Genomic DNA, 26,561 nt, shown 5'->3' on the forward strand with positions numbered 1-26,561 from the left:
CCCACTTCATGGTTTGCTGCCCACTCCCCACCATCACGCTGGCTCCAGAGGGGTTTCCTCAGTGTGCCTGCCTTTCCCCACACCATGGCTCCGAGGGCAGGCAGGTGATTTACCCAGTGCTCTCTTTCCAGTCTCCCAAATCTGCTTTCATCAGCGCAGCCAAGAAGGCGAAGCTAAGGTCCAACCCGGCCAAAGTCCGATTTTCTGAGCAGGTGACAGTCGGCGAGACAGACCCAGTAAGTGCTGCCCTGCCTTCCCCTGTGCTTCACCCCCTGAGGTGTCCCCAGGGCCATGGGCTGTGGGGTGGTTGGGGCTCCTCTTCCCTGATTTAGGCTCTGCAGCTGAGAGCAGCTGTCTGGCCTGGGGAGCCCCACAGGACTGATGTCCCTGGGCACAGTCGGTGTGTTGGGTCACTGCTGGGGGGGACTTTCTGTGGTTGTCCCCTGTCCCTCTGAAGGAGCCCCAAAAACTGGCTCAGAAACCTGGTCTCAACTGAGTCCCCCTGAGCAGCCAGGGGAGGCATCCAGGCAATGCCAGTGCCTGCTCTAAGGAAGATCTGTGGCTTCCAGCCTGATCCCAAAAGCTTTGCAGTGCCTCTCTGTGGGGCAGGGTGACCAGGGCACTGCTGAATGGCTGTGGAAGCTGAAGAGTTCCAGCCCAGTGCTTTTATCTCTCAATTGCAGGAAGGTTTTATTAACAACAAAACAAAACTGAAAAAAAAAACCCTGTAAAGCGTTTCTAGCACATTCTATTTTTAAGCAAAATCAATTAGGTAATTATCTGATTGAAAATCTCCTCACCAAATAAAATCAGCATTCTCCCAACTTCCTGCAGAGGGGATGGGCAGGGCTGAGGGGGGATAGGCTTGGGGTGAGGGTCAGGAAAGGGGATCAGCTCTGAGCCACCCACGTACCTCCTGTCTGGGCCAGCAGCTGGGCAGCGGGACAGGCTGCAGGCATGGGCACCGGGTGTGCTGGACAGAGCCAGGTGCTCTGTTCCTGCTGCAGCTGCTGGGAGCCGGGGAGGTGAATCTGTCAGGCAGCTCTGAATTGCCTCAGCCCCGCGCTTCTTGATGGCTCAACAGAACGCTGGCTTTTCAGGGGAAATGTGCCTCTTAGCACAAAGCCCAGTGCAGCAGAGGATGCCACGAGCGCTCCATCACTGACACGCTCTCTCTCCTCGCCCTCCCTCCGTCTGTCCGTGTCCCCCACCCTCCTCGCCTCCCCCTTTGCTGGCCCCACATGCCAGGACATGTTGAAGAAAGAAGCTCTGCTCCTCATTCCCAACGTGCTGAAGGTTTTCCTGGAGAACGGGCAGATCAAATCCTTCACGTTCGATGGCCGAACCACTGTGAAGGTGAGCCCCTCCTCTCCCCCACGGCTCAGTGACACTCCTCTCCTCTCCTCTCCTCCCACCTGCCCGATCCATTTTTCCTCTCCTGCTTCCCGAGCACGATCAGCAGCGCTGGGCTGGCTGCGAGCTGCTCTGGCATGATGGATGGCCCGTCTGCCTCCCCAGGCAGCACGCTTTGCAGCTGGCAGGGATGGGGCTTTGCTGGCTCTGCCTCTCCTGACTTCTCTCCTGGCTGTGAGCCTGCCCTCCAGCCAGGCTGGATCTCCTGCCAGGGGCCAGCTCCCTCAGCACCACCCGGGGGTAGCCCAGGGGCTATGGCTGCTGGTCACCTCCCGCTGCACGGTCACTGGCACCATCCTGTGCACCCTCTCAGCCTCATCCTGGCACTGCCCTGGTTGCCAGGGACCAGTGGGCTCTCAGTGAGGTCCCAGCTCCCCCTCGGGAAGTAGCAGTGCCTGGCACCCAAGCCTGTCCGTGCGTTTGCAGGACGTGATGGTGACGCTGCAGGACCGCCTGTCGCTGAGACACATCGAGCACTTTGCCCTGGTGCTGGAGTATTCCAGCCCGGAGCAGAGCCACCGCTTCCTGCTGCTCCAGGACAAGCAGCCGCTGGCCCACGTAAGCTGCTGGCTGTGGGAGGGTGTGGGATGGCCGAGGTGAGGGGCTGGGCACAGAGAGCCTCCCTTCCCCCAGTGTGGGCTCAGCTGTAGGCACACAGTTTGGGTGATTGGGATGGGATGGGCTGGCCCAGCCTCATCCCCAGTGGCACAGCTGTGAGCAGCACTGACAGCAACGAGCCACGGAGTGCCCAGGTTTGCTGAGCACCCACCGAAGGGAGCAGAGGGCACACAGGGGCAGTGCATCAGCATCAGGGTGTAAAAGGCTGGGCTGAAGAACAAGAAAGAGGAGATGCTTACAACTTTCTGAAGTGATCTGATGTATGGATTACTCTGTATGGGTTGAAGCCTTCTGAAATTGTGTGGTGATGCTCCGTGTGTCGTGGCCATCTCAACTGTGACATGTGCTGCAACAGGCTGGGATTGTGCTGAGGGGTGGCACAGCCTCTCCTTGCCTCTGGCATGGTCCTGCAAGCTCAGGGGTGAAAAAGGATGGTCTAAGAGGGAGACAGTCAGGGTTTTATCCACCCCACACTAACAGCACATGGAGCTGGTCTGTGCTCTAGCCTGGGCAGCTGCAGACTGCACTCATGAGCATCCTTGGCTGGGAGAGCCAATAAGCTGATGCTGCACAGAACCAGGGATAAAATGGGGGTCATGGAGCAAACATTAGCCTAAGTGGCATAAACCCTACAGCACCAGGCAAAGCTGTCCCACCAAGGAAGGCTGGGATGTTGGGATGAAAGGTGGTGAATGGAGGAGAGAAATGAAATACAATGCCAGAAGAGAGGAGAGGGCATCTCGTGTCCTGCAGCCAACAGTTCCTGGGTTCACTGCTTCCCCTCTGCTCCTGCCACAGGTTGTGCAAAGGACACACTACCACGGCATGAGATGCCTCTTCCGTGTGAGCTTCTTCCCCAAGGACCCAGTGGAGCTGCTGCGCCGGGACCCTGCAGCTTTCGAGTACCTGTACATCCAGGTAGGGACTGGGGGCTGCTGGTGCTCGTGGCCCACACGCCTGCCAAGGCTGGGCACTCTGGTGGCACCCCTCAGGTGGCAGTGGCTGTCCCTGGGGCTGTCTGAGGACACCTCTTCTCCCTCCCGCAGAGCCGCAACGATGTGATCAGAGAGCGCTTCGGCACAGACCCCAAGCCGGAGATGCTGCTGGGGCTGGCTGCCCTCCACATCTACATTACTGTCTCTGCCACCCGCCCCAGCCAGAAGGTCTCCCTCAAGAATGTGGAGTGAGTCCTCCTCCCTGCCCCCAGGCTTCCACACACCCTCTGTGTTGTCCCGTCCCTCTGTCCCAGCGATGTTTTGGGGTGTGGAGCATGAGATGCTCTGAGCTGGGTGGTGGCTCAGGGGCTTGGCAGCAGTGACAGCCAGCCCTGGTCCCACCACGGGGCTGTGTAAGACCCCCTCACACTGACGTGCAGCAGCCAGGGCTGGGCACAGTAGCTGTCAGCCCAGGATCATTTCCATGGGAACCCGGGCTGGTTTTCTGCCTGCATCCAAGGCAAGGAGAAGGCTCTGCAGCCGTGTAATCTCAGCCTGTCACCAGCGACTGGCTCAGCCCTCCTGTGGCTCCTGGGGGACCTAAACCCATACCCAGCCCATCTGTGCAGGCTGGTTTGGCCCACTCGGCACAGGGAGGAAGGAGGGAGGGGTCACCCCAAAAGAGGTTTGGGAATTTGCCCTGCATCCCTCCGTTTACGTGAAGGTGAGTGGGAGCCGGGGTCTGCAGCAGAGCGTGGCACTGCTGTTCCCCAGCCTGAAGCTGGTAGCTGTGTCACCAGCCTGGGGTCCCATCCCCTTGGGGACCCGAGCTGGGGGCTGCTGCTGCTCTGGCTGTGGTGCCAAGGAAGTGCTGGTGTGGCTCCAGCTCCCTCTGACGGCAGGAGGATGCTCTGGGACAGTTTTGTGTCCCTCTCTGCTCGCTGGCAGTGCCTCTGACCTGGCGGCTCATGCAGGTTTCCCTCCCCACAGGAAGGAGTGGGGCCTGGAGCCCTTCCTGCCCCCGTCGCTGCTGCAGCTCATCAAAGAGAAGAGCCTCCGGAAATCCCTCTCGCAGCAGCTCAAAGCCCACCAGCACCAGCCTGGCGGCACCAAGGTGAGCCCAGCCCACAGGGTCCCTGGTCAGGGCTGGTGGGGTGGCAGCCTGCCCTCCACCCTAGCCTGCTGTCCCCAGCTCCTCTGGGACTCATTAAATCCCCTGGGATGGGAGATAAATCCCAGACAGCCAGGTAGACTCTCTTGCTCCTGAATCTGCTCTCAGGAGCTGATGTGCATTGCAGGGAGTGCAGTGAGGATCAGGGCTGAGATCAGCTGAGGCTTGGCTGAAGTGGCACACATCAGCTCATTGTTATCTCTGCTTCTGGGCTTGGAGAGCTCTGGCAGCTGAGCCATCACCTTGGTCCCTGCAGCCTTCACAGCTCCCCAGGGAGAGAGGGAGGGTTGTGCATCTCAGAGTTACACATCAAGCACTGGGGCTCTGAGTTACCTCCCAACAGCTGCCCAGGATGGCAGGGGAGTGGAGACCCCCCTCACCCACGACTCAGACTCGCTGCCATGCCCAGAGCTGCCTGACAACTCCCTGTGCCCCCCTAGCTGAGAGTCCCAGGTGTGTCCCAGCCTCCTGCCTCTCTTTTCCTGTGCTCATGGTGATCACCTGTGTGGTGTTTTGTCAGGTCTCCACAGCCCAGGCAAAGCTGCAGTACCTGAGGATCCTGAATGAGCTGCCGACCTTCGCTGGGGTTCTCTTCAACACCGTGGGGCTGGTATGGTACTCCAGGCTGGGCTGGGAGGTGCCTGCTCCTCACTGTGCTGGGGGGAGCCAGGGCATGTGTGGCTCCCACAGAAACCACTCCCCTCAGTCTTGCTCTGCCCTGCTGAGCTCCAAGCCCATCCAAAGCCTTGGAGGCTCTGCTGTCAGCAGTTTGGGTTTTGGGGTCTGCAGGGTCAGGAGCTGCTCTGTTCCTGCCAGCCTGTGGGGCAGAGAGGTGACCTGCTCAGTGAAGCTGGAGGAGTTTCAGGCATGTGTTTGTAGCTAGATCGTGCTCTGGCACATCCTGCCATCCATCCTGGAGGAGGGCAGCTCCTGGCAAAGGCCACTGTGGTCCCTGCTTGCCAGAGCTGGGCTTGCTGTCCTGTAATGGGTGCTGCAGCCTGATCCCTGCCACAGTGATCCTTCATCTCCACTGCTCACCCAAACCACCTCAGCAGGAGGAAAGCCACCAGCCCAAACAGGAGCTGGCTCATCCCTCTCACTCCACCGCCCCTGCAGAGGTCCCCATGCAGGTGTCACCTCTCTGCCATCCTTCCCTTTTCCCCCACCCGTGATCTCAGCACTTCCCTGGCTTCCCATGCTTTGCCTACTGGGTTCCATCTCTGGCAGCCTTTGGTCTGCTCTGCTCCTCACCTCACAGCTCAAAGGGCTGCCTGCAGGAAACCTTGTGGTGTCTGCTTGGTGCCACGGCAGAGCAGTCAGAGCCTGCCCCTGACACTGCCTGAGTACACAGCATTTTTTTTTTTTATCTCTGACACCAAAGCAATGCCTCTGAGCCAGCCTGTGAGTTGAACTATGTTGAAGTGGTAAAAAGTATTCCCTTATTATCTTCTGCAAGGGTCTGCCCAGCTCCTCTTCCCCTCCACGTCTGGCTTGAAGCATCCTTTTAGACCAGAGCAAGAAACATCCTAATTTCCAATCAAGGCTTTGGTCTTGCTTCTTTTCTAAAATCCATTCACTCCCTCCTTTGCTTCCTTCTCTGGAGGCAATGTCAGATCAGACAAATTTGTAACACACTTGCTTTAGTGTAGTGACACCAGTGAGCCTGAATATTTCATGTGGACAGTCAGTTCAGGGCTTTACTTCTAAATAGCCTTAGCATCCTGCACATCACTCCCAGCTCTGCAAAGGGGCTCAGGGAGGCAGGTTGGTGGCACTAACGTGGCACTAACCTTACCTACTGCTCTACCAAAGCCATCCTGGAGCTGACCAGGCTGCCAGCTCTGAGGCTTGGCTCCATGGAGAGAGCCAGGTGCAGGCTGTGCCACGCTGGGGAGTGTCTGTTCACCCTGCCTGTCTCTCTCTCTCTCTCCCCATGTGCCAGCAGGACGAGAAGCAGCCAGCCACCACCCTGCTGGTGGGACCCCGGCATGGCATCAGCCACGTCATTGACCTGAAGACCAACCTCACCACGGTGCTGTCAGAGTTCAGCAAGGTCAGCAAGATCCAGCTGTTCAGGGAGAACCAGGGCGTGGCCCGGGTGGAGACGAGCATCCTGGATGCCAAGGTAGGCATGGGTGCCATGGAGATGAAACTGGGGCTTTGGGGCCAGCCTTTGAGGGGATTCACATCACAGCTGTGTGCTGGAGAATCTGCTTGGGGATTCCTAGAGACTCCAAAACCCCTTCACACCAGGGTCTGCAGCATCTCCCCTGCTGCTCTGACTCCTTGTGCCATGCAGGAATGGCTGCTGAGAGCCACAGGGCAGGCATGATGACACTCTGGCCATGACTGAGGGCCACAGGCAGGCATGATGACACTCTGGCCATGACTGAGGGCCACAGGCAGGCATGGTGACATTCTGGCCATGGCCCAGGTTCACAGGGCAGGCATGGTGACATTCTGGCTATGACCCAAACACTACCTAATGGTTCAAGCAGGGTCCTCAGGGCAGATGGGGGTGACACAGGCCAGTCAGGTAGCAGGACCCTTTGGAGGCAGGACAGCACCTCACCTGTGCTCAGGGCTGGAGAGGAGCAGTACATGGCCATAGCTGGGCTGGCTGCAGCCACTGGAGGGGACTGGGAGGTTTCATGCATTAGTAGCACTTGTGGAACTTGTCAAGCCAGGCAGGATTGTTGAATGAAGTGGAAATGAGGGGAAGGAGGTGTTGGGCTCAGTGTGAGCACAGATGGCTGTGTCCCTGGCCCAGTAGCCACCCCCTGAGTACCTGGCCAGCTGCCTCTGTTATGCCCCCCTTCAGCCCCCAGAGCACTCCTTGGCACACCCTCCTGAGCCCTGTGTGTTGTCATCCCCCATCTCCTGCTGTTGTGTGTGCAGTGCTGGTTCTGATAGTCAATCCCTGTGCTCAGCCCCTGCCACCCCTTCTCACCCCTCAAGGGTCCCAAACCCTCCAAGAAAAGTGTCAGCAGTACAGTAAGATCTTTATTTCCTTCTGTGGTGCCTGGTGCAGCAGCCACAAGATCCTAAGGAGATCCTCCCTTGGCCTTTGCTTGGTTTTTAACAAGCTGGGACATGACTGACAGACTCAAAGGCACATAGTTGTGTGTGTCCCCAGGGCATCCTCCGTGTCACTGCCTCCCTGCCCCCTGGGGAAGGACAGCTGAGAGGCGGAGATCTCACAGATAAATGCCAAGTCTCCTCTCCTCCCTCTTTGAACTCAACAGGACCGAGTTAGGATTGAGTTTGGAGTTAATCAGTCAGGAGCAGTACTTGGCAGACACTGTGGGGCCAGGACTCTCTGGGGCAGGGAGGTGCTGCTGCACAAACCCTCTGAGCCTTTGGCTGTGGGTCAGCTTTCCTGCCCCTGCATTCATCCCTTTTCCCCCCAGACTGATGAAGCTGAGCTGCTTTGGCAGCTGTCTCTGCGTTTCATCTCCTGCAAGGTCTCCCAGCCTCAGCCCCCTGCAGCCCTTTCTTTGCACTGTTTCAGTCACAGTCTCACAGATGTAATCATGCTGGATTTGTTTAGGATTCTCCTGCTGCCTCCTGTCCTGGTGGATTTTAGCACTTTCTTCTACCCAGCTCATTAATTCCTCTAAGTCTGTTTTCCTGCTGCCACTGTGCCTGGTCCAGCAGCTCTGCTCACCTGCAGTAACACCCCAGGAGCCTCTGCCTGAGCTGTGCTAATCCTCATCCCCTCTGCTTCAGCTCTCCCCTCCACAGCCTCATCCACAAATCCCTTTCTTTGAATTCCTAATCCAGTGGGTATTTGGTCAACTGTAACATTTTTAACATTCCCTCTTCTGCATCCCACGAGGTCAGTCGTTGTGCAGTTCAAGCCTTGGTGTCCTGCTGTGCCTGGTAACCCTTCAAAGATCTCATCCTCCCCTGCTCAAAGCCCTCCTGCCCAGCCCCTCCAGCTGCCTGGGCTGTGCAGGAATCCATCAATTTTCTCCTTACAGAGCAGGAATAACCGTGGGATATTGGCTGCACCACGAGTAGCCCTGCTGGTTCCTCCTGCTGCCCACGCCCCTTGAATTTGTGTGTATAAAATCAGCACATTAATGCATTAATAACAGGCTGCTCATGACCCTGTTCCTGCTCGTGGCTCACTGTGAGTGAGCATGGCTGTCCCCAGTGTCACCCAGCCCCATGGCACTGAGCTCCTGGGGTGCTGCTGTGCTCTCCCCGGTGTGGAAGAGAGCACTGCTCCCCCCAGCACAGACTGGCCACAGGAGGGACAGATGCTCTGGAGGCTTAGGTGATGCTGGCATCCATCTGCTCTAAATTAGGTGGCAATTCCCACGCAGCTCGTCCACAGATCGTGTGGCGCTGCTCCCCGCAGCCATTCCCCGCTGCAGAGATCCACTCTGTGCCTCCACCAGCCCTTTCCTGCTGCAGGACCCTGCTATCCAGCCCCCCAGAGGCTGGAGAAAAGCCAGCTCCCTGGAGTAAGCAGCTCACAGCCTTCCTGCGAGCACGCACGATGGCTTTATCTCCAGGAGAAATTCCAGGCAGCTGCCTCTGGCCACCAAAAGCCCCTCTGCCTGCCTGGAATGGAGCAAGCACCCCATTTATGGATCTCAGCAGGCTCAACAGCACCGTGCCAGGGCAGAGGCTGCTGTTATCTGTCTTCATTTAGCCATTATCCGAAGGGCTGGGTTTTAAAAGCAGAATGTTTGCTCCAAAATGAGGCATATGCTAATCCTACGCAGGACAGCGATGGATGAGGCAGGCTAAGAAAAGCAGGCAAAAAGATCATTACCTCACAGTGCTAATCTGCTCTCTACCATTATTCTATTGCACTGAACGTGTCACTGGCTAAAGCCCTAGGTTGCAAATCAATCAGTTTCTGCTGTGAGCTGCAAACCATTAGAGGGCTCAAAGTAGTGTCCTGGCTGCTCTGGGGACCTGTCAAATCCATGTCACCCCTGGGAGCCTGTCAGAGCTGCAGTGTAGGAGGGGATGTCCCCTGGGCTATTTCACCCTGATGCCTGGCACTGCTGCTGTCAGGGGATGCTGGGGCAGCTCCCAGCCTGAATCTGTAGGAGGTGCTCACTGAGTTACTGTGGAAACACAGATGGTCAATGATGCTTTAGGGTTTTGTGCAGAAAGACCATCTTGAATTTCTAAGTGTAGCTAAAATGGGTTAAAAAGGGGGTCAGGTCATGAAGTAGCCCTCAGCTGTGAGGTCTGAACACCCTGACCAAACCAGCCAGCACAGTCCAGACATCCTTACCTGCTACTGAACTGCAACCACAGCCCAGACTCACCTCAGCCCTCAGCCAGGAAGGAGCTGGGGAAGATTTTCAGGTAACAAACAGGCTTGAGGAGATCATAAACCATTTGCATTTATTTTGGGCGGAAAAGAAATACTGTTTGTCTTATGAATTATTCACTAGGTAGTTAATTGGTTTGTTTTGGAGCTTTTCCATCCTGGGCTTCAATTCCTATTTAAAACAGACCAGGGATACAAACCCAGGGCTGGGACCTCTGCTTTGCCTTCTTTTGCCACTGTGGCAAGAGGGGGGCAAATGCTGACAGAACCCCTCAGAGAGGAGCCACGCAACCTCGGGACAGAAGAACAGAAACCTGCAGGCTTCTGCTGCTGGTTCCAAGGATTTTTGTTCCCTGCCAGGTCTGTGAGAGCTGCAGGGAGGACAGGAGCAGGTTTTGTCTCGACAGTCAGGGAAGGAGTGAGCAGTTCTGCTTGGGAATGCTGAGGAAGTTCCCAGCCTGCAGCTGGGGGCAGGACTGCACGTCCCCAGCTGCACTGCAGTGCTGCAAGTGGTCATCTGCAGCTTCCAGGGGTCATTCTCACCTGGCAAAGCCTCCTTCTGCTGGGGCTGTTGCTTCTCTCTTCTTGCTCCTCGTGTTTGGGCACTGATCCTGGAGCTCATGCATGTGCTGGGGGCAGGGAGGTGGCACAAGGTGTCTCCTGTGATCTTTATGCATTAAGTGCACCTTGCCAGGTTCAGGGGCTCTGCACCTCCCAGGGGCTTCCTCCTCCCGCTGGGACCAGCATTTGAGAGTGGCCAATGCTTCTGAGCCAGCTCAGAACCGAGCTTCAGGCATGCACCTCCCTTCCTCCCTGGTGCAGCAGTGCAGAGCCTCCTGTACCTCCCAGGATCCCAGGAGGGACAATGTCAGCCTCTCCTGCCTGGCACCTGGGCAAGCCTGGCAGCCTGGATGGGGCACAGGAGGTGCCTGCTCCCCCAGGCTCCCCGGTGCAGGAGGTGTGGGGGAGCTGCTCGGCTCCAGACTCCCCTGGCTGTGCAGCTCCACAGCTCCCACGGGAGCAGAGGGCTTGTTCTTTCTGAAATGGCTTTTCCAATGGAGCATTCCTCCTTTCTGATTTACACAGCTGCACACCGCCGGGCTTTTTGTTATTAACAGTCTTGACATTGGGAGAAAGGCTGCTGAAGCACTCTGAATGTGAAAGACAGTAGGTGCTTGGGGACAGCCGGATCACCTGAGCCTGGACAGGCTGTGCAGAGGAGCAGTCCCAGGCTGTGCCCTGTCCCTGTGCTGGGCTCTGGGGCAGGAGCCGTGCCACTGGCTGTTTGCCCAGCACAATTCAATCAAAGGCATCGGGGTAATTGACTTTGGTCTCCCAGTAGGGCCTGCAGCCAGCCAGTGCTTAAGCTGAGATCAAGCCTTGAGAGAGGAAACCAAAGGAAAAATTAATTCAGAAAGGTCCCTGGCTGCTGCTGCTGCTGTGCCTGGAATGTGGGTACCAGTGTTGGTTCAGGGCGTGCTTCCAGCCTGCCATGGAAAAAAAGAGCTCCATGCACAGCTGGGGTTCAGCCCTCTCCTCCCCTCCTGGAAGGAGCCAAGGAGCCCCTTCCTCTCACAGGTGATGGATGAGGACCCCTTGAGCCTTCCCTGCTGGAGCCAGCCCCAAGGCTAGCTGGGCTGATCAGGGCAGGGATGTGCTGTGCTGCTGAGGCCAGTGCCTGGTGTGTATTTGCCAAACCCCAGTCTGAAAACAGTGGGGAGCCACAGCAGAGTCACCAGGGCAGGCCAGGCTGAGCTTCCTCCTGCTCCTGCAAGCACTGACTGAAGCCCTGGGATTTCTCCTATAGGAAGAGCAAGGCTTTGGAGAGACAATGGGCCTGCAGCTCTGATTCCTTACACCAAACTAATCTTTATTTGCATTAAACCATTCTGAAATGCCATCATCATCTCATGGGGGAGAGGGAGGGATTGAGATTTCCTTTGGCTCGGTACCTGGGTGGGAGGGGCAGACACAGATCCCTGCTTGCAGTGGGATGAAAAGCAGAGGAATGGGATGAAAAACAAAGGAATGGGATGAAAAGCAGAGGAATGGGATACAAAGCAAAGCACTTTCCAGCTCCAGCACCACCCAGAGCACCGCCTGCAGGCACTCAGGAGAGGAGCCAGCCAGAAACATGAGAGGCAGACAACATGTGGAAAGGATGATCCCAGCTCCAGCACCACCCAGAGCACTGCCTGCAGGCACTCAGGCGAGGCAGACAACATGTGGAAAGGATGATTTTCCAAGCCTGAATTCAAAGCCAAATTTGATTTGTTCATTAACAAAAAAAAAAAAAAAAAAGCCCAAACCCAACCAAAAAATGCAGCCCTCTCTCTAAGGAAGGAGAGACCTGCAGGTCTAACCAAGGCAGCACCCTTATTGATCAACAAGTGGGAAATGGTGGTCCTAGCCACAAGCAGCCTGGTATTGATAGGGCTGAGTTAATAATGCTTCAGGGGAGAGAAGGAAAGGTCAAAGTAGAAGTGAAAAATTGACTGCTGCCTCGTTAGGCCTAGGTGCCTGTATTATTAAATAAAAACTTGGCAGTGCACCTCAAGTAAACCAAGGAACATAAATTATGTAAATTCATCTCCCATCTTTCTGCTACACTGCATTAAAGGCAGCAGGGTAGGACCCAAAGTACAAGATAAAGGGGGGAGATTAAAAGGAAATGCATATAATCTTAGAGGTTATAGTATGAATAGATTGGGTCATAAATTAATTTCAGTATGAGGACTGTTAAAATCATCTAGCATAACCCTGGCCAGAAAATTTCCTGCAGACCTTTGTTTGAGCAAGAAAATACCCTCCAGAAGGACACTGAGATCTTATTTAAAAGCAGGGCATTATAGAAAAATCACTTTATCAATAATAAGCTAATGCAAAAGTAATTTCTTCTATCCAGTATAAACATATTTTGTTTTACTTCACAGAGAGACTGGTTGTCAATCAGGAAACTTTGAATTAAAAGGTGTCCTTTCCTCATGAGGCCTAGAAAATCTAGGAAAACCATTACGCATGAAAGATCAAACCATCAATAATTTCAGGCTGGTGTTACACATTTAGATGTAGGAAGATCATCCATGTGAAAATTTGCTTCTTTACATGTTGCCACATTACAGGTCAGAGATGAACCTTTACCTGGGAATCTGATGTTTGGCCAATTTTTAGAGCAGTAGCATTATCCCAGTAAGTTTTCTTCTGTGTAAAACGTAGAGTTTTCATCCTAAAGGTGCTGCTGTGCTGCCAAAACACAGACAGGCATTTCTGCTTTGCCCTGCCAAGGAAGCAGAGCCCTGTGGGCAGATACAGAGGGATTCACAATAAACCCCAGCCTGCGGGCACCAGCCAGGCCTGACCTCAGGCACGAGCCCTCACTGCCTCTTGCAGGATGTTTCTAAGGGAAAGGAGGTGAATCCCATTTGCCAGAAGCCAAGGAAACCTCTTCAGGGTTGTTCTTCTTTCAAGCAGCTCCCCACAAAGCTGCCCTGAATTGCCATGTGAACCCCTCAGCACCCTGAGCTGGAAATGCTTGGTGCAGCTGCTCACAAAGTCAATACTGGCTCAGCCCGCCCGTGCCTGGCTGTCTCCACACCACCTCATTTGCCTTGCTCACATGGAACAGGGTGGCCAAGGGTGCCAGTGCCCAAAAATAACACCTGCATTAGCTGCCACCCCAGCACCTCCTCCTTGTGGAATCGTTTCCCAGTGGAACAGGGCTGCTACAGTCATGTTGTCTCTTTGCCTCTTGACGCCACAAATCACTTCCAGATCTGCTGGCCACTTTCAGGGGGATGTGGCAGCAGGGTGGACATCTCAAAGGCAGCTGAGCTGCTGCAATCTCAGCAAAACTACTTAGTGGAGTGGAAGAGAGAGGCTGAGTCCTGTAGCCCCGTGTGGGAAAGGCTCAGATCCTGTGCCAGAGCTCCGTCAGCGAGCAGCAGAGGAGCCAGCGAGGCCAGGGGAGATGCACAGCCTGACTGCAGCAGCTCTGCTGCCCATCAGTGCCTTTGTGAGCAGCTCAGAACCCCTGAGCAGGACACAGACCCAGGCACTGTGGGCTCCCAGGCCACGGGGAGGAGATGACACATCCACAGCACGGGTGGATGGCTCCAAGCTGCGCCTGAAGTGATTTAATCCCCAATAACAATATTTAAATGCTTGGCAATTGAAGAACTCTCACACAGCTTCCCTGTCAGTATTTCAGAGTAATCTTTTCTAAGCTGTTACATTAACCAGGTTTAAGACTCCTCCTTTTCAGGGCAGAGTGCCACAGTTAACCCCTGCATCCCATGCATTTATTGCTGGGAGCCATTCTGGAGGCTGGACTTGTGTCGCTGTAGGACACCAAACAACACGACGCGGACACGCTGCTGCTCTCAAGGTAGAAAGGGGAACTTTATTTTCTGACTCCAACATTTATAGATTTCTAAAGGTGACAGTGGATTGGAGGGTGAAAGTGCCACCTCTCCAATGACACTGGACAAACCAAAAGTCCATCAAATTTCTCCTCCTCCATAAAAGAATGCAAAGCAATAAGTTATTTGCATAAAGTCTGTGAGAAAGTTTGCTACAAGAATGTAAACATCAGAAGGCTTAGAAAAACTTAGAAAAATCAGGGCAACAGACTTGCTTGGAGAGCTGGTAGGGAGCTCGCAGCACCCTGGTGTTTCATTTGTAGTCAAGAAATACCAGTCAGGGTTGTTGCACCTCAGTCCTGTCACCCTTCAGGAGGGCTCATCCAGGGGCTGTGTCCTGCCAGCAAGAACCTACAGTCCCATCCCTGGATGGGGGGGAGCATCCTGAGCAGAGGCAGCTGAGCAAAGATGGAAATGGGTCCTGGAGATGCTGGTCACCAGCTGGGGCACTGGAGCTGCCCTGGGGCTGCATGGTGAGCACTGACAGGGAGGCAGTGAAGGTTCACCACCCTGTGCCACTCTGCCCTGCTGGGATTCACACTTGGTGGAGGCTATCCCCTGCTTTTCCTTTTGGAAGGGGACTCTCAGCCCACCTTGGCCTCTTGGTTTATCTCCCAGCAGTGGGTGTTTATCAGCCATTGCCTCCCTCCCCCTGGGACTTGCTCCCTCTCCTGCTGCTGACACTCCAAACCCTGCAGAACAGAGCAGGGGAATACACAAATATGTCCTCATTCAACAGATGGCTTGAAAAATCCAGGAGGGCTTAGCCCTGTGTAGAAGCCACTTGTTTTAAGGATGCTTCACACACAGAACACATGGTTTCCTTTCATCACTTATGTCAGCACTGGAGCTGGGCTAAGAGGTGTCACCCCCCACCACTGCATGCTGCCTCCTCTGAGCTATGTTGAGAACCTCTTCACTCCTCTCTTTCTGGTTTGTACTTTCCCTTTGATCTGTGTCATCTGAGGTTTATTTTCCAAGATTCAGAAAGAGCCTTGTCAAGCAGGCAGGGGCAGAGCCTCTCAGCAGAGCACATTCACTTGTCAGGCTACTCCTCTTCCACATCAAGTTCTTTCTTTTCCTTTATCTTCCTGCACACAGCTAAAGAGGGAACTTCTTTACCCTGGCTCTGGGAGAAATCTGCGAGGGGCTGGCATGGCTTGGTGATCTCATGCAGCTCTGCCCAGGGCTGATGGCTTCACACCCCAGTTTGTTTCCCTTTATGGTCCAGAGCATGACACTGGCCTAAGGTGGGCCTTGCTTTGCCAGAATTGGCTTGGTGGCTTAGCAGAAAATATTAACCAGGGCACAAAACTGGCCAGTGGGTACCAGGAACTCTTGTGGTTATAAAACAAGACAACCAAAATAGCTTTAATGCTTTTCACACTGTGTAGGATTAAGTGTTTTTTAAAACAGCCTTGGTGTTCCCTGAATGTGATAAATGAGTTCTTCTGAGTCCTGGAGGGCTCTCAGTGTGCAAGAGACTGAGTGTGGCAGGAGAGGCAGCCTGAGAGAGCAGCAGTTCAGCATCCCCTGTACCTGGGTACCAAGGTCCTTTAGGTGGAGGTGCTTTGTGCAAGGCGTAGGTGAGGGCAGGAGCTGCCTTTGCCATAAGGCACTTTGCCTGTTGAAGGCACTTGTGAATTTTTTCCATCTCGTGGGTCTCTCCTGAGCAGTCCTGGGGGCTCAGATGGAGCAAGGACCTCCCAGGTGAGCTGTGCTGACAGAGGCTGCTCTGCCCAGCCTGCTTCCAGCAGTCCCAGGACCTCACTGGGTGGGTAGCAGTGAATCCCACCCCAGCAGCTTCCCTGGGCTAGCTGATCTCCTTGGGACAATCTGGGAACTGGGAGTCACACTGTCTGCTGCTAGATTGTGCTGTGAGGTTATATGTGTCACACAGATCATGTCTGAGTTTTATTTCTCTTTAAAGCAAAGATCTTTTTTAGCATGCAAATAAATGCTCTCCTAAAAGGGAAGGCACCATCTGCTCCTAAGCACAAATTTAATTTTCCAAAGGGTTAGGTTTAAATAAGATCCACAGTCTCAGAGTGGTAGCTGGGGGAACCTGTAATGGGGTTTGGCTCCTTTGGCATCTTGCTGGAAGCAGATATCTTCATTTATAGCAGGGAGACACAGGGCCTGCAATGAAAGAGGGGTTCTGGCAGCTGGAGACTCCCAAACTCCCTGTGCTGCTCCCAAGGCCCTGCTGGTTGAACAGGTGCTTGCAGGTGGGCTCAGAGCACTGACATGGAGACAGAGGATCAGAAGGACGTTGCTGTGGGTCCCTCATCCTTGGGGCAGTCAGCAAGCAGGAATCACAGCTGCAGCCAGGCACTCTCCTGTGCACAGCCATTGGGTGGGTGAGCTGGAGCAAGGCTGGGAGCTGGCTGGGAGTGCTGGGAGCACCAGCAGCTCACCAGTTCCACCAGTGCAGGGCCCAGCACAGCCCCTGTGCAGCTCTGGTCCCCATCAGCTGAGCCAGTGGCCCTCATTCCCTTTGCCTCTCTTGCCTTCCAGCCGCTGGTGCTGCTGATGGAGTGGCCTGAAGCCACCAACTTTGCCTGCCTCATCGCAGGCTACTGCCGGCTCCTGGTGGACTCCAAGAAGATGATCCTGTCCAGGGCCCCCAGCCAGCCACCCCCACCTCAGATTATCAAGGCAGGTACGTTTCAGCCTCTGCTTTCTGTGGCAGCCCCTTGCCCAGCCCCCTCCCCTCCCTGTGCTCAGCGCTCTGCAGCATCAGGAAGGGAAAGGCTTTCTCTGGCACCTCCCCTCTGCTCCCTTCCACCCTGAGGACCAGCACACTCCCTCTTTAACCAGAAACCAAGGAGCAGGGAGATGCTGCTCATTTTGGGTCAGCCAAAATGACTTGTGGTATCAGCTCAGGCCCTAAACCCTCCCCATGAGCTGTGCTGGCAGCTCCTGGAGCAGCTCCAGGAGGTGCTGTTTGAGGACACCTGTAAGGCTGCCAGCCACAAGCTGGGCCCTCACAGAGCAGCCTGTGCAGTGCTGCAGGGATCAGCACACATTCCCTGGCTGGCATCCTGCTCCCAGCTGAGTGTGTGAGCTCAGGGGCTGCATTCCTGCTGCCCCCAGCCTGGGGGTCTGAGCCTCACGGGCAGCCCTGCGAGCGTGGCTGCTCTGCTGATTTCCTAAATCAGGAAGGGAACTTGGCTGTCCCAGCTTTTCAGGGAGCAGAAGGCTGGTCTGGACACAGCAGGAGCTTCTGTCCCAACAGGCACCAATGCTGTCCCTTAAGGATGGATTGCAGGTGTGAGTCACCCTCCAAAAAGAGCAATGATTCTCAAGAGTGATTTCAAACAAGAGCCACCCATGAACCACATGCTGCTGCTCTATCCAGGTGTTCACATCCAATATATTTTGTATAGGAAATATAAAATATGGGTTCATTGACTGGAGATGGGCAAAATACCAACCCAGCAGCCTCTGGAAGGTCACTCCCAGACCTCCCAAGTGACACTGCAGCTCCAGAGAGCTGTGAAAGACCTCAGTTTAGCTGCCAGTCTCAAAACTCCCTTCCCAAGATGGGCCTGGCTTGGGGAGGTGGGAGAAGCACAGAGGGTCCTTGGGAAAGCACGTGGTGCCTTTGAGGAAGGCACCCAAGCATGGATTTGGCACCTGTGAGAGGACACGCTCACAAGAGGGATCAGGAAAGCATCTGCAGCAACCTCAGTGAATCCAGAAAAGGCCTGGCAGGTGATTTTGGTGTAAGTATAAACAGTTTCCTCTCCTTTCTTCCTGTGTGCCTCTGACTGACAGCTGTCACTATGCTCTACCCTGGTTGCCCTACGGAAATTCATTTCATCACATTTTGCTGTGAGCAGAGGGTGTTTGTAACTGAACTGGTATAGCTGTCATCAGAGTGGTCCTTCCCTCGCTTGTGCCACCCTGACACAGGGGGCACGTGGCTGTGGGAGTCAGAGAAGTGGAGAGCATCCCACACCCTAGGGCTTGGAAGGAGGCTGGCAGAACCCACAGCTCCTGGCCTCTCAGGGGATGCCTCAGCATGTGCAAATTATATTTTTCCACATTCTAGCTACTGTGACAATAGCCAGAATTTTTTCCTGAGATTTTTCTTCAGGGTCTTCATCCAAACCTCTACCAAAAAGAGTTGTAGATCTTGCCCTGCTCTTGTCAGTCCCCAGTAACCAATCTCAGTAACTCTGCAGGGGTGGGAGTGAGTATGAGAGGCAGTCACAGTGGGTAGGACAGCAGTGGATCTGTGCCAGCCCCTCTCTGGGTGGCCTGGTCTGTCCTCCTGGGTGCAGTGACAGCCTCTGTGACCCCTGGAGTGGAGCAGTTCCCTTGCAGGGCCAGAGCACTCAGGCACCCTTCAGAAGGAGGAGATTCAGGGTGTGTTGGGCAAACAGTCTGCTCTCAGTTCTGCTCTCCACAGCGCTGCAGGCTGAGCTGTCAGAGCTGGGCGGATCACAGGGAGCAGGGATGCTGATCATTAGCACATCCTTGCAGGAGAGAGCCCCACTGGGATGAATTAAGTTGGCCCAGACTTCCCAGGCTGCAGGGAGACTGTGCCAGAATCTTAAATGTAAAATCAAGCCTTGGACCATGCTTTTACCTAGAAGAGGAGCACATCCATCTTCCCTGAGGCCCATTAGAGCCTCCTGCTGAACAGCAGACATTTTTAGAAATGCACACGCTGTCTGAATGTTGTCAGTGAGATCCATCTCTGCATTTCCCTGTGGAGCCATATGCCACAGCCTTGCCCTCCAGTGTGCCATGCTGGAGCTACACAGGTGATTCACCTCCCTGTCCTCCTTCTCCCCACTCTCACCATCAGCCATCATCAGCCAAGCAGCCCTGTGCCCTTAGTTGCTCTCTCAGCTCCTTGTCAGGAAGTTTTCTCCTTCCTGAGCATGCAGCAGCTGGATTTGGGGGGTTTGGCCCCATTCAACAGCAGGCCTTGGCTTGGCATGGGCAGCCAGCAAGCCTCTGCCTCAGCTTTGCCACCCTTCTAGAGCCCACACATCCCCAGCTCTGGCAGCCTTGTGCTCCCTCACACAGCTGCCATGGCCAGGCATCAAAGACATTTTGTTTTTATTGGGATTTTAGCATTGCAGGTGATGAACAGTATAATACAAACATGTGTTTGGGGAGACAAATTGTCCAATTTGTCGAGCTAATGAATTTAATTAGGATTTATTTGATTTAATTTTTCCTTGGTCAGACAGAACCTGCATCCCCGGCAGCCGCTCTCAGCACAGCTGCACAATCCAACCTGCAATGCAGACAGATTCCCCTCCTGAGGGATGGACCTCTGGCCAGAAATTCAAGTAGCATTTCAGCCACTTTCCCTGCACAAGGGAACAAGGGGAGGCTGTCACTGGGAGATAGTTAACAGCAAGAGCAGCAGGCTCTGTTACAGCCAGCCCGATCCAATAGCTGTCAGCCAGATAGAAATAGCACATGGATCACAGACAGCAAGGGACAAGGGCTGGGGGGTGGCTGTCACTGGAACACAGCCAAACTACAGTGGATGGCTCCCCAAAAGGCAATATTACTCCACTTTTAGTAGTCTCCTAAAGAACACTGCTTGGTGTGGCCAACATTACCCAAAAATGGCAACAATTCCTTCTTGCCATATAACATGTGAGCTGGCAGGCTGAGGCTGGAGGTCCTTGTTGGAGCAGCTAGGCTGCTCCTGCTGCCCTCTGGACACAGCTGGTGGGTCGCTGATGAGCACCCACATCCCTGTGTCCCAGTGCCAGCTGTGCTGGCCAGCCCTCCTCTGGCTCTGCCCAGCCCTGCCCCCAGCAGAGGGATGGAGCTCAGGGACCTGTCCTGGGACCAGGACTGTTTCATGTCCTCATCAAGGACACAGTGGATTGAGAGCACCCTCAGCAGGTTTGCAGATGACACCAAGCTGAGTCTTTCATTGAAATGCCTGAGGGACACAGGGACAACCACAGGGACCTGGACAAGCTCCAGCAGTGGCCCGTGGGAATCCCGTGAGGTTCAACAAGGCCAAGTACAAAGTGCTGCACCTGGGGCAGGGCAACCCCAGTACAGACCCAGGATGGGGATGAACAGATGGAGAGCAGCCCTGCAGAGAAGGACTCGGGATGCTGGGGGATGAGAGGCTGGACAGGACCCAGCCATGTGCAGTCTCAGCCCAGAAAGCCAAGTGTGTCCTGGGCTGCAGCAAAAGCCCTGTGGGCAGCAGGGGAGGGAGGGAGGGAGGGGATTCTGCCCCTCTGCTCCACTCTGGTCAGACCCCCCCTGCAGTGCTGCCTGCAGCTCTGGGGTCCCCAGCACAGGAAGGACATGGAGCTGCTGGAGCAAGTCCAGAGGAGGCCATGAAGATGATCAGAGTGCTGGAGCACCTCTCCTAGGTGAGAGAGTTGGAGGTTTTAGTCTTGAGAAGAGAATGCTCCAGGGAGGCTTTTTAATAGGGCTTGTAGCTATAGGACAAGGGTGAGTGGTTTTAAATTGAGAGTAGGTTCAGATTAGATACAAGGAGAAAATGTTTTATGATGATGTGGTGAAGTGTAGGCACAGATTCCCATCCCCAGAAACATTCAAGGTTTCCTTGAATGCTGGACATGGCTCTGAGCAACCTGATCTAGCTGGTGTCCCTGCTCACTGCAGGGGGGTTGGACCAGACGGCCTTGAAATGTCCCTTCCAACATCTTCTGGGTGCAGGACATTTCTCCTGCCCTCCTGCTGGCAGACAGGCCCCGCAGATTTTCCAAAGCCAGGTGGGCTGACTGTGCTGCAGGGAGCGTGGGAGTCCCACTGCAGTGCAGCGGGCAGAGAGCACACGGGAGCGTCCCCAGGCTGAGCAGGAGCTTCCCCACACTGTTTTCTGTTTCCCTTCACCCGGGTGCTGCTGCTAATGTGTTACTGTTCGTTTGGGGGACCCCGGGGACCCCCTAAGCTGAGTGTTGGCTGGCAGCAGCAGGCAGGCAAGGAGACTCCACCCGGCTTCTGAGGGTGCTGATTGATGAGGGTTTTTTGGGGGTCCCACCCCCAGGAGCAGCATGGTTACTGAGGGAGAAGGGAAAAGGGAGAGAGCCCAGGGGAGAGAAGGGCCAAGAGAGAGCCTGGTCTCCCCTGCACAGCTTATCAGGGAGATTCAAGGTGGGCACAGAATAAACTTGGGCCAGTGGGATTGCAGATACATGATCCTTCAGGGGAGGATCACAGCTTGGAATAAACCGTACATTTTGGAGGGGTGAGACACAGCATAGCATTTAACTAGAATGTAACACCACACTAATGTGCCTGTTGTGGTTTTGGTTTAGATTACATCAACGCACACAACTTCCACCGGCCTGCCACGGCAGGGCACATGGGAAAGAAAGAGAATGGGCTGGTGGGTGGCTCTGCCACTGTCACCGGAGCAGCCGGGCCTTCTGCCACCAGGGCTTCGGACTCGGAGCTCATCCGCTTCTGCTACCTGCACATGCGAGAGCAGAGGAAGGAAAGAGAGAGCGGGACGGACATCAATGAAAACCTGATTTTTTTTGAGGAAACTCGTCCCAGGACCAAATCTGACCCGACTTCCAAAAGCTCTGGCCAAGGCTACAACGGGGCAGCTAAGGAGTATGACCCGGATGGCCTTGAGCAGGACAGGCAGGGCAGCAGGGCCAGGGCACACACCATAGACACCCACCTGCGCAGCGACGCCTCCCACCTGTTCTGCGAGTCCTGCCAAGCCAAGATCAAGAGCCGGCTGGCCTCGGGCACCGGGGGCAAGCCTGGCAGCACCCGCGACACCACGGTGGACTTGATGTCGCTCCCCCCTCCCGGGAATGACGAGGAAGAAGACGAGACAACATCCCTGCTCCCCGCCATCGCCGCTCCCCCTCCCGGCTTCCGAGACAACAGCTCCGACGAGGACGACCCCAAGCGCCGGGCAGCCGCCCAGGGCCAGGAGCAGGGCCGGCACCTCTGTGGCATCCTCTACGACGAGATCCCGGTCACTCTGATCGACAGCGTGCAGCCACGGACCGTCCGAGACCACGCCCAAGAGCTGGATGATGCCCTGGTGTCCACCCTGCAGGCGCTGGAAGCCCTGGCTGCTTCAGAGGATTGTCCACATCCCCCACCACAGCAGACAGCAGGTATTTTAGTGGCTGTGACTCCCTTTTTTCCCTGTAGCCTTTCTTTCCTACTGTACATCCTTCCCTTTAGTCTTCTCCCATCCTATAAGTGACTGTGAAGCAGCTTCTAGTAAAAACTAAGTTGTGGCAGCAGGCTGTAGCAGGAGCAGCCAAGTTGCTGCTCAGAAGATTTCTAAGAAGCTGAGGTGGGACTCCTCTCCCTGACAGAGGCTGAAGGAGTCGCTCTCTTTATCCCAAATCTGCCATATGCCACAATGCTGGGGCACATCTCTAACCGTCCAGTACTGTGAGCATGAGTTCCTTCCACTGTGACCCCACTCAGCTGGGACCTTTGGCCATCTGTCTTTGCAGGTTCCCACCCAGGTTTTGCAGTGTGTGAGGCCTTCACAAGGCAAACCTGCTGCCAGATGGGTGACTCTGGGACCAGCCTGCTGGCAGCACAGTCCTTTGTCCCTCTTCCTACTTTGGTTGCCCTATTCACTATGGCAGAGTACCTGTTGCCCAGTTTTCCTTCTTTCTTGTGACAGACACGTCCCTATAGCTCTGCTACCACCAACAGTGGAAAGCTTCACAGGATCTTTTCCTGGGCCAGAAGCTCTTGCTGAATTGAGCTAACAAGCCAGCTCAATGCTGACAAGTGATTTCCCTTACAAGCCTTAACTCTTAGTTGTGAGAAGTCACAGAAGTTTCTCCAGTGTGCCCTGCATTCCTGGGACCCTCCTGCTGCAAGGAGTTCCCCTCTCCTCCACACAGCACTGTGGTGTGAGGGTTGTTGTGGGGTTTTCTTTGTGTCCCTCCTCAGGTCTTATTGTCCTGGCTGCCATCACTCCTGAGTCATCCTTGGACTCTGGCCACGAAACGAACTCCTCGGAGCTGACCGATGTCTCGGAGATGGTCTCTGCTATGAAGCAGCATCAGAACGCAGCCTACTTCCTCACCCAACACATCAACAAAGACAACCTCCTGGCCAGGAAGGACTTGCCTTTCCGAATCCAGAGCTGTGCTGCCCAGGCTGTTCTCACCTCCCCCTACCCCCTGAGCCGCCAGGACCCCGGCCCCTCACTGAAGCCAGCCTTCTCCACCCAAAGTCCCAGCCTTACCAACTGCAAGAGCAAGCAGGAGCAGCAGCACGGGGAGCGGAGCTGCACCTCGGCTGCCCAGCCAGCCCTGACCCCCCAGCTCAGTGAGCAGAGCAAGGGGGCTTCAGTGCCAAGCTCTGAGTGCAAAGCTGCAGGTCACACAAAAGCTGCCTTTGAGGTATCTCTGCATGCCACAGCAGCCCTGAGCAGGGAGCAGGCACAGGATCTACAAGAGAAAATGCCCAAAGAGGTGCAGCCGAGCTCCAAGCTGCTCCTGGATCAGAAAAGCAGCGTAACTCCAGCCATCGTTTCAGCTGCTCTGCAGCAGGTGGCAAATGCAAAAGCCTCAGTTCCCCAAGTGGTATCAGCCTTAAAAGAAGAACAGAACATGAATGGTACCAGCAGCTGTGCATCAGCCAGCAGCAAGCCTTTGACACTTAAAGGAGGTCCACAAACTACAGAGACATTATGCAACTGTCAGCAGCAGCAGCAAGTCTCTCTGCAGCAGCACTGTGAAGTTTCTCCAAATCCTAAGGAAGCTCCTGGCAGTCAGGCTGAAGCTTTCCACCTTGCCTCAGCAGGTGAGGAAATTATGTCCAGTAAGACTTTTGCCTCTAAAAGCTACCAGCAAAAAGTGAATAGAGATGCTCCAGGAAAAGCTGCAAGCGGAGAGACAGGTCAGAAGGCAGGTGGGGAAGCCACAAGCCTCGTCTTGCAGAAACACTCAGCTCCTTCAAACCAAGGACAGAAAATACAACAGGAAAGCTCGGCCAAAGTCTTAAAAGCTGAGAGCAGCAATGTGCACTCTCCATCACCTGGTAGCACTTTCAGGAGCACCAGTGAGGAAGCCAAAGGGCCAATCCAGCTGATGCCCAGATCCGAGAGCCTGCAGATTAGCACTGTGCCTTCCAAAAAAGTAGAGAAAGTCCTGGAGGTAACCCAACAAGATGCTGATGTCCCAGCTAAACCCAAAGCCCCCAAAGCTCCCTTCAGGCTTAGGAACCTGTTCTCTGCAACATTTCCCACCCGGCTGAAGAAGGAGACTGATGAGCGGCAGGCCCAGCTGCAGAAGGTGAAGCAGTATGAGCTGGAATTCCTCGAAGAGCTGCTCAAGCCAAAGAGCAAAAGTGACCTCCCACCACAGGAGTACCTGCACCCTCCTGCCCCTGGGCGCTGCAGCTGCCAGCTGAGGAGCAGTCCTGTGCAAAAAGTCCCAGGGATGTCCAGGGAGCAAAGGCGTAGCTGTGACTGCAAGCGGATTTGCAGGGGAATGAGGCCACCCCCCAACCAGCTGGTGGTACCAGAAGTGGAGAGGCGAGGCAGGGATAAAGTTGCAGATGACCAGAAGCAGGTGGAAGCCATTAGGCTGACCAGCATGAGCAGCCCTTCCAAAGGCAAACGGATACGATCCACAAGTTTAGAGTCCCGAGACAACCGGTCAGATCCAGAGAACGGCATGTCCTGTTTGACAACGTGCACCTCCCGAGGGGAGTGCATGGGTGCACCCCAATACAGGAAGCTCTTGCGTCGCTACAGTGTCAGTGAAATAGATAAGACTGAAAGGACATCCTTGTCCTCTGACGTCTACCAGAACATCTACACAACCAAGCAGAAAGGCCCCCAGAAAGAGCCTGAGCCCAGCATCCTCTGTCCTGTCCTGAAGAGCAAAATCCAGGAAGCAGCTGGAGTGGCTGACCCCTCCTATGTCCAGATAGCACAGGACAAAAAGAACCAGAAGGGTTCAGCAGTGTTCTCTGTCCAGGAGGAGATGTACCCAAGTCCTGCTGAGCTGCGGGATGAAGACATGGAGGATGAGAAGTGCTGCTCCATCCGGTACTGCTTCTACTACAGAAAATGCGATGTTGCAGATGATGGGAGCGAGAAGGATGAGCTGTCCTATTCCATCCCCATGCAGATACTCCCGGGAATGAAGCTGGACAATCAGATGGTCCCAGTCATGAGCAGGACTCTTCAGGTCCTGGACGCAACAGCCTGCAGCAGTCCCAATGAGAGCCAGACCCAGGAGATAGATTTAAGGACCTCCAGTTTTGAGGGGAGCTTGGCAAAGATCAACACCCTTCGAGGCCATGCCTACAGCTTCCCCAATGGGTTTCTGCAGGTGCAGCTGGACACCAACGAGCTCCTGACCATCCTGAGGCAGTGTGTGCTGAGCCCTGAGGTCCGGGACTGCAAACCCTACATCTCCCAGCTGGCTGAGTACAAGCAGGAGCTGGCCCTCAAGTTCAAGGAGTTCCGTGCGTCCTGCCGCCGCGTGGCCGCCGTCGACAAGAGTCCCACCCACATGCTCTCTGCCATCACGAGCAGCTTCCAGGTGCTAAGCAGCCTCATCGAGACCTTTGTGAGGCTGGTGTATGTCGTGCGCTCGGAGTCCCAGCGCCAAGAGCTGCTGACGAAGGTGGAGGAGGTGGTGAGAAACTACACCTTCCTCCTGAAGGCTGCCGAGGAGTCCACGGCCAGAACGCTGAGCCACCAGCAGACTGTGGAGCAGCTCGCCCGCCAGTCAGCCACGGTCGCCACTGTCATGAGCACCCTCACACGCTCCCTGAAGACGTTGATCAATAAGTAAAGCCAGCTGTGAAGACCAACAAGGCAGTGTGTGCCAGGCCATGCTCCCAAATCTCACAGATCTGGTGAGGATGCGATGCCTGCAGGCCCACGTTGACCGGGGTTTGCGATAGCCAAGACACTCTTTGATCTCTGCAGAATGCATGGTGGTGTTGGTGATGGGTTTGAAGGGTGAATTCATGCCCTGTCACAAGCTGTGCCATCAGCTGGTCCAGGGGCTCAAGCAGCTTCTCTGCTTGTTGTCCCACACTGGCTTGTTGATGACAGTATTTGGGAGCTACAGGCACCCCATCTCCACACCAGTTTGGTTCCATGGGGTTCTGGACCTTGCAGAGACCAGAACCTTGCAGACCTTTGTCACAGTTTGTGGTGGGCCAGTGAGCTATCAGGAGCTGAGCTGAGATCTCCTGGCTTCATTTGGGCAGTCTGGAACCAAACCAGTGTCTTGCCACGTAAACAACTCTTCTGCCTCCAGGATCTTCCTGGCCCACAAACACAATGTAATTAGCAGCAGAAGGGATCTCTGGGGTGCAAGCCCCTGCTGCTGTGCTAGGGCTTGGGAAGCAGTCCTAGCAGGGGCAGGTTGCCATAATGCTGGCACAGAGCTAGGGCACCCTACTGGGCTCTGCTCTCACAGCTTAGGCCCCAGTGCTCTGGTCCTGAGCACAGGCACTGCCTCAAAGGCAAGGGCTTAATGCCTGCAAGTGGGAACAATCCAGAGCTACAGGACTGTCAGTGCGACCTCGGTGCCGAGAAGGTCACGGAGCAGATGATCTCGAGTGCCATCCCATGGCACACACAGGACAAGGGGATCAGGCCCAGCCAGCACAGGGGAAAGGCAGGTGCTGCTTGACCAGCCTGGCCTCCTTCTCTGACAGGGTGACTCTCTGTGGGTGAAGGAAAGGCTGTGGGTGTTGTCTGCCTAGATTTAGTAAAA

The 26,561-nt window shown here is 55.0% G+C and overlaps 1 protein-coding gene across 1 annotated transcript; it reads left to right on the plus strand.

Annotated features, from left to right (window-relative positions):
- The first annotated feature begins 1,248 nt into the window (after positions 1-1,248).
- Positions 1,249-25,625, plus strand: FRMPD3 (FERM and PDZ domain containing 3). Its single transcript, XM_041396604.1, has 10 exons — positions 1,249-1,356; positions 1,840-1,971; positions 2,830-2,949; positions 3,078-3,214; positions 3,957-4,080; positions 4,658-4,747; positions 6,083-6,262; positions 16,372-16,516; positions 21,138-21,959; positions 22,762-25,625. The coding sequence occupies exons 1-10, from the start codon at positions 1,252-1,254 to the stop codon at positions 25,623-25,625; spliced, it is 4,719 nt and encodes a 1,572-aa protein (XP_041252538.1). The 5' UTR covers positions 1,249-1,251.
- The last annotated feature ends 936 nt before the right edge of the window (positions 25,626-26,561 follow it).

This window comes from Onychostruthus taczanowskii, unplaced genomic scaffold, assembly GCF_017590055.1.
Source record: "Onychostruthus taczanowskii isolate IOZ18803 unplaced genomic scaffold, ASM1759005v1 scaffold13, whole genome shotgun sequence".
Lineage (NCBI taxonomy): Eukaryota > Metazoa > Chordata > Aves > Passeriformes > Passeridae > Onychostruthus > Onychostruthus taczanowskii.

Bases quoted from the DNA above. Each gene is read 5' to 3' on its own strand.
- FRMPD3 (XM_041396604.1), top strand. From the start codon at position 1,252: ATGTTGAAGAAAGAAGCTCTGCTCCTCATTCCCAACGTGCTGAAGGTT. The intron at 1,972-2,829 runs GTAAGCTGCTGG...CTCCTGCCACAG, and splicing joins ACAAGCAGCCGCTGGCCCAC to GTTGTGCAAAGGACACACTA. The intron at 4,748-6,082 runs GTATGGTACTCC...ATGTGCCAGCAG, and splicing joins TCTTCAACACCGTGGGGCTG to GACGAGAAGCAGCCAGCCAC.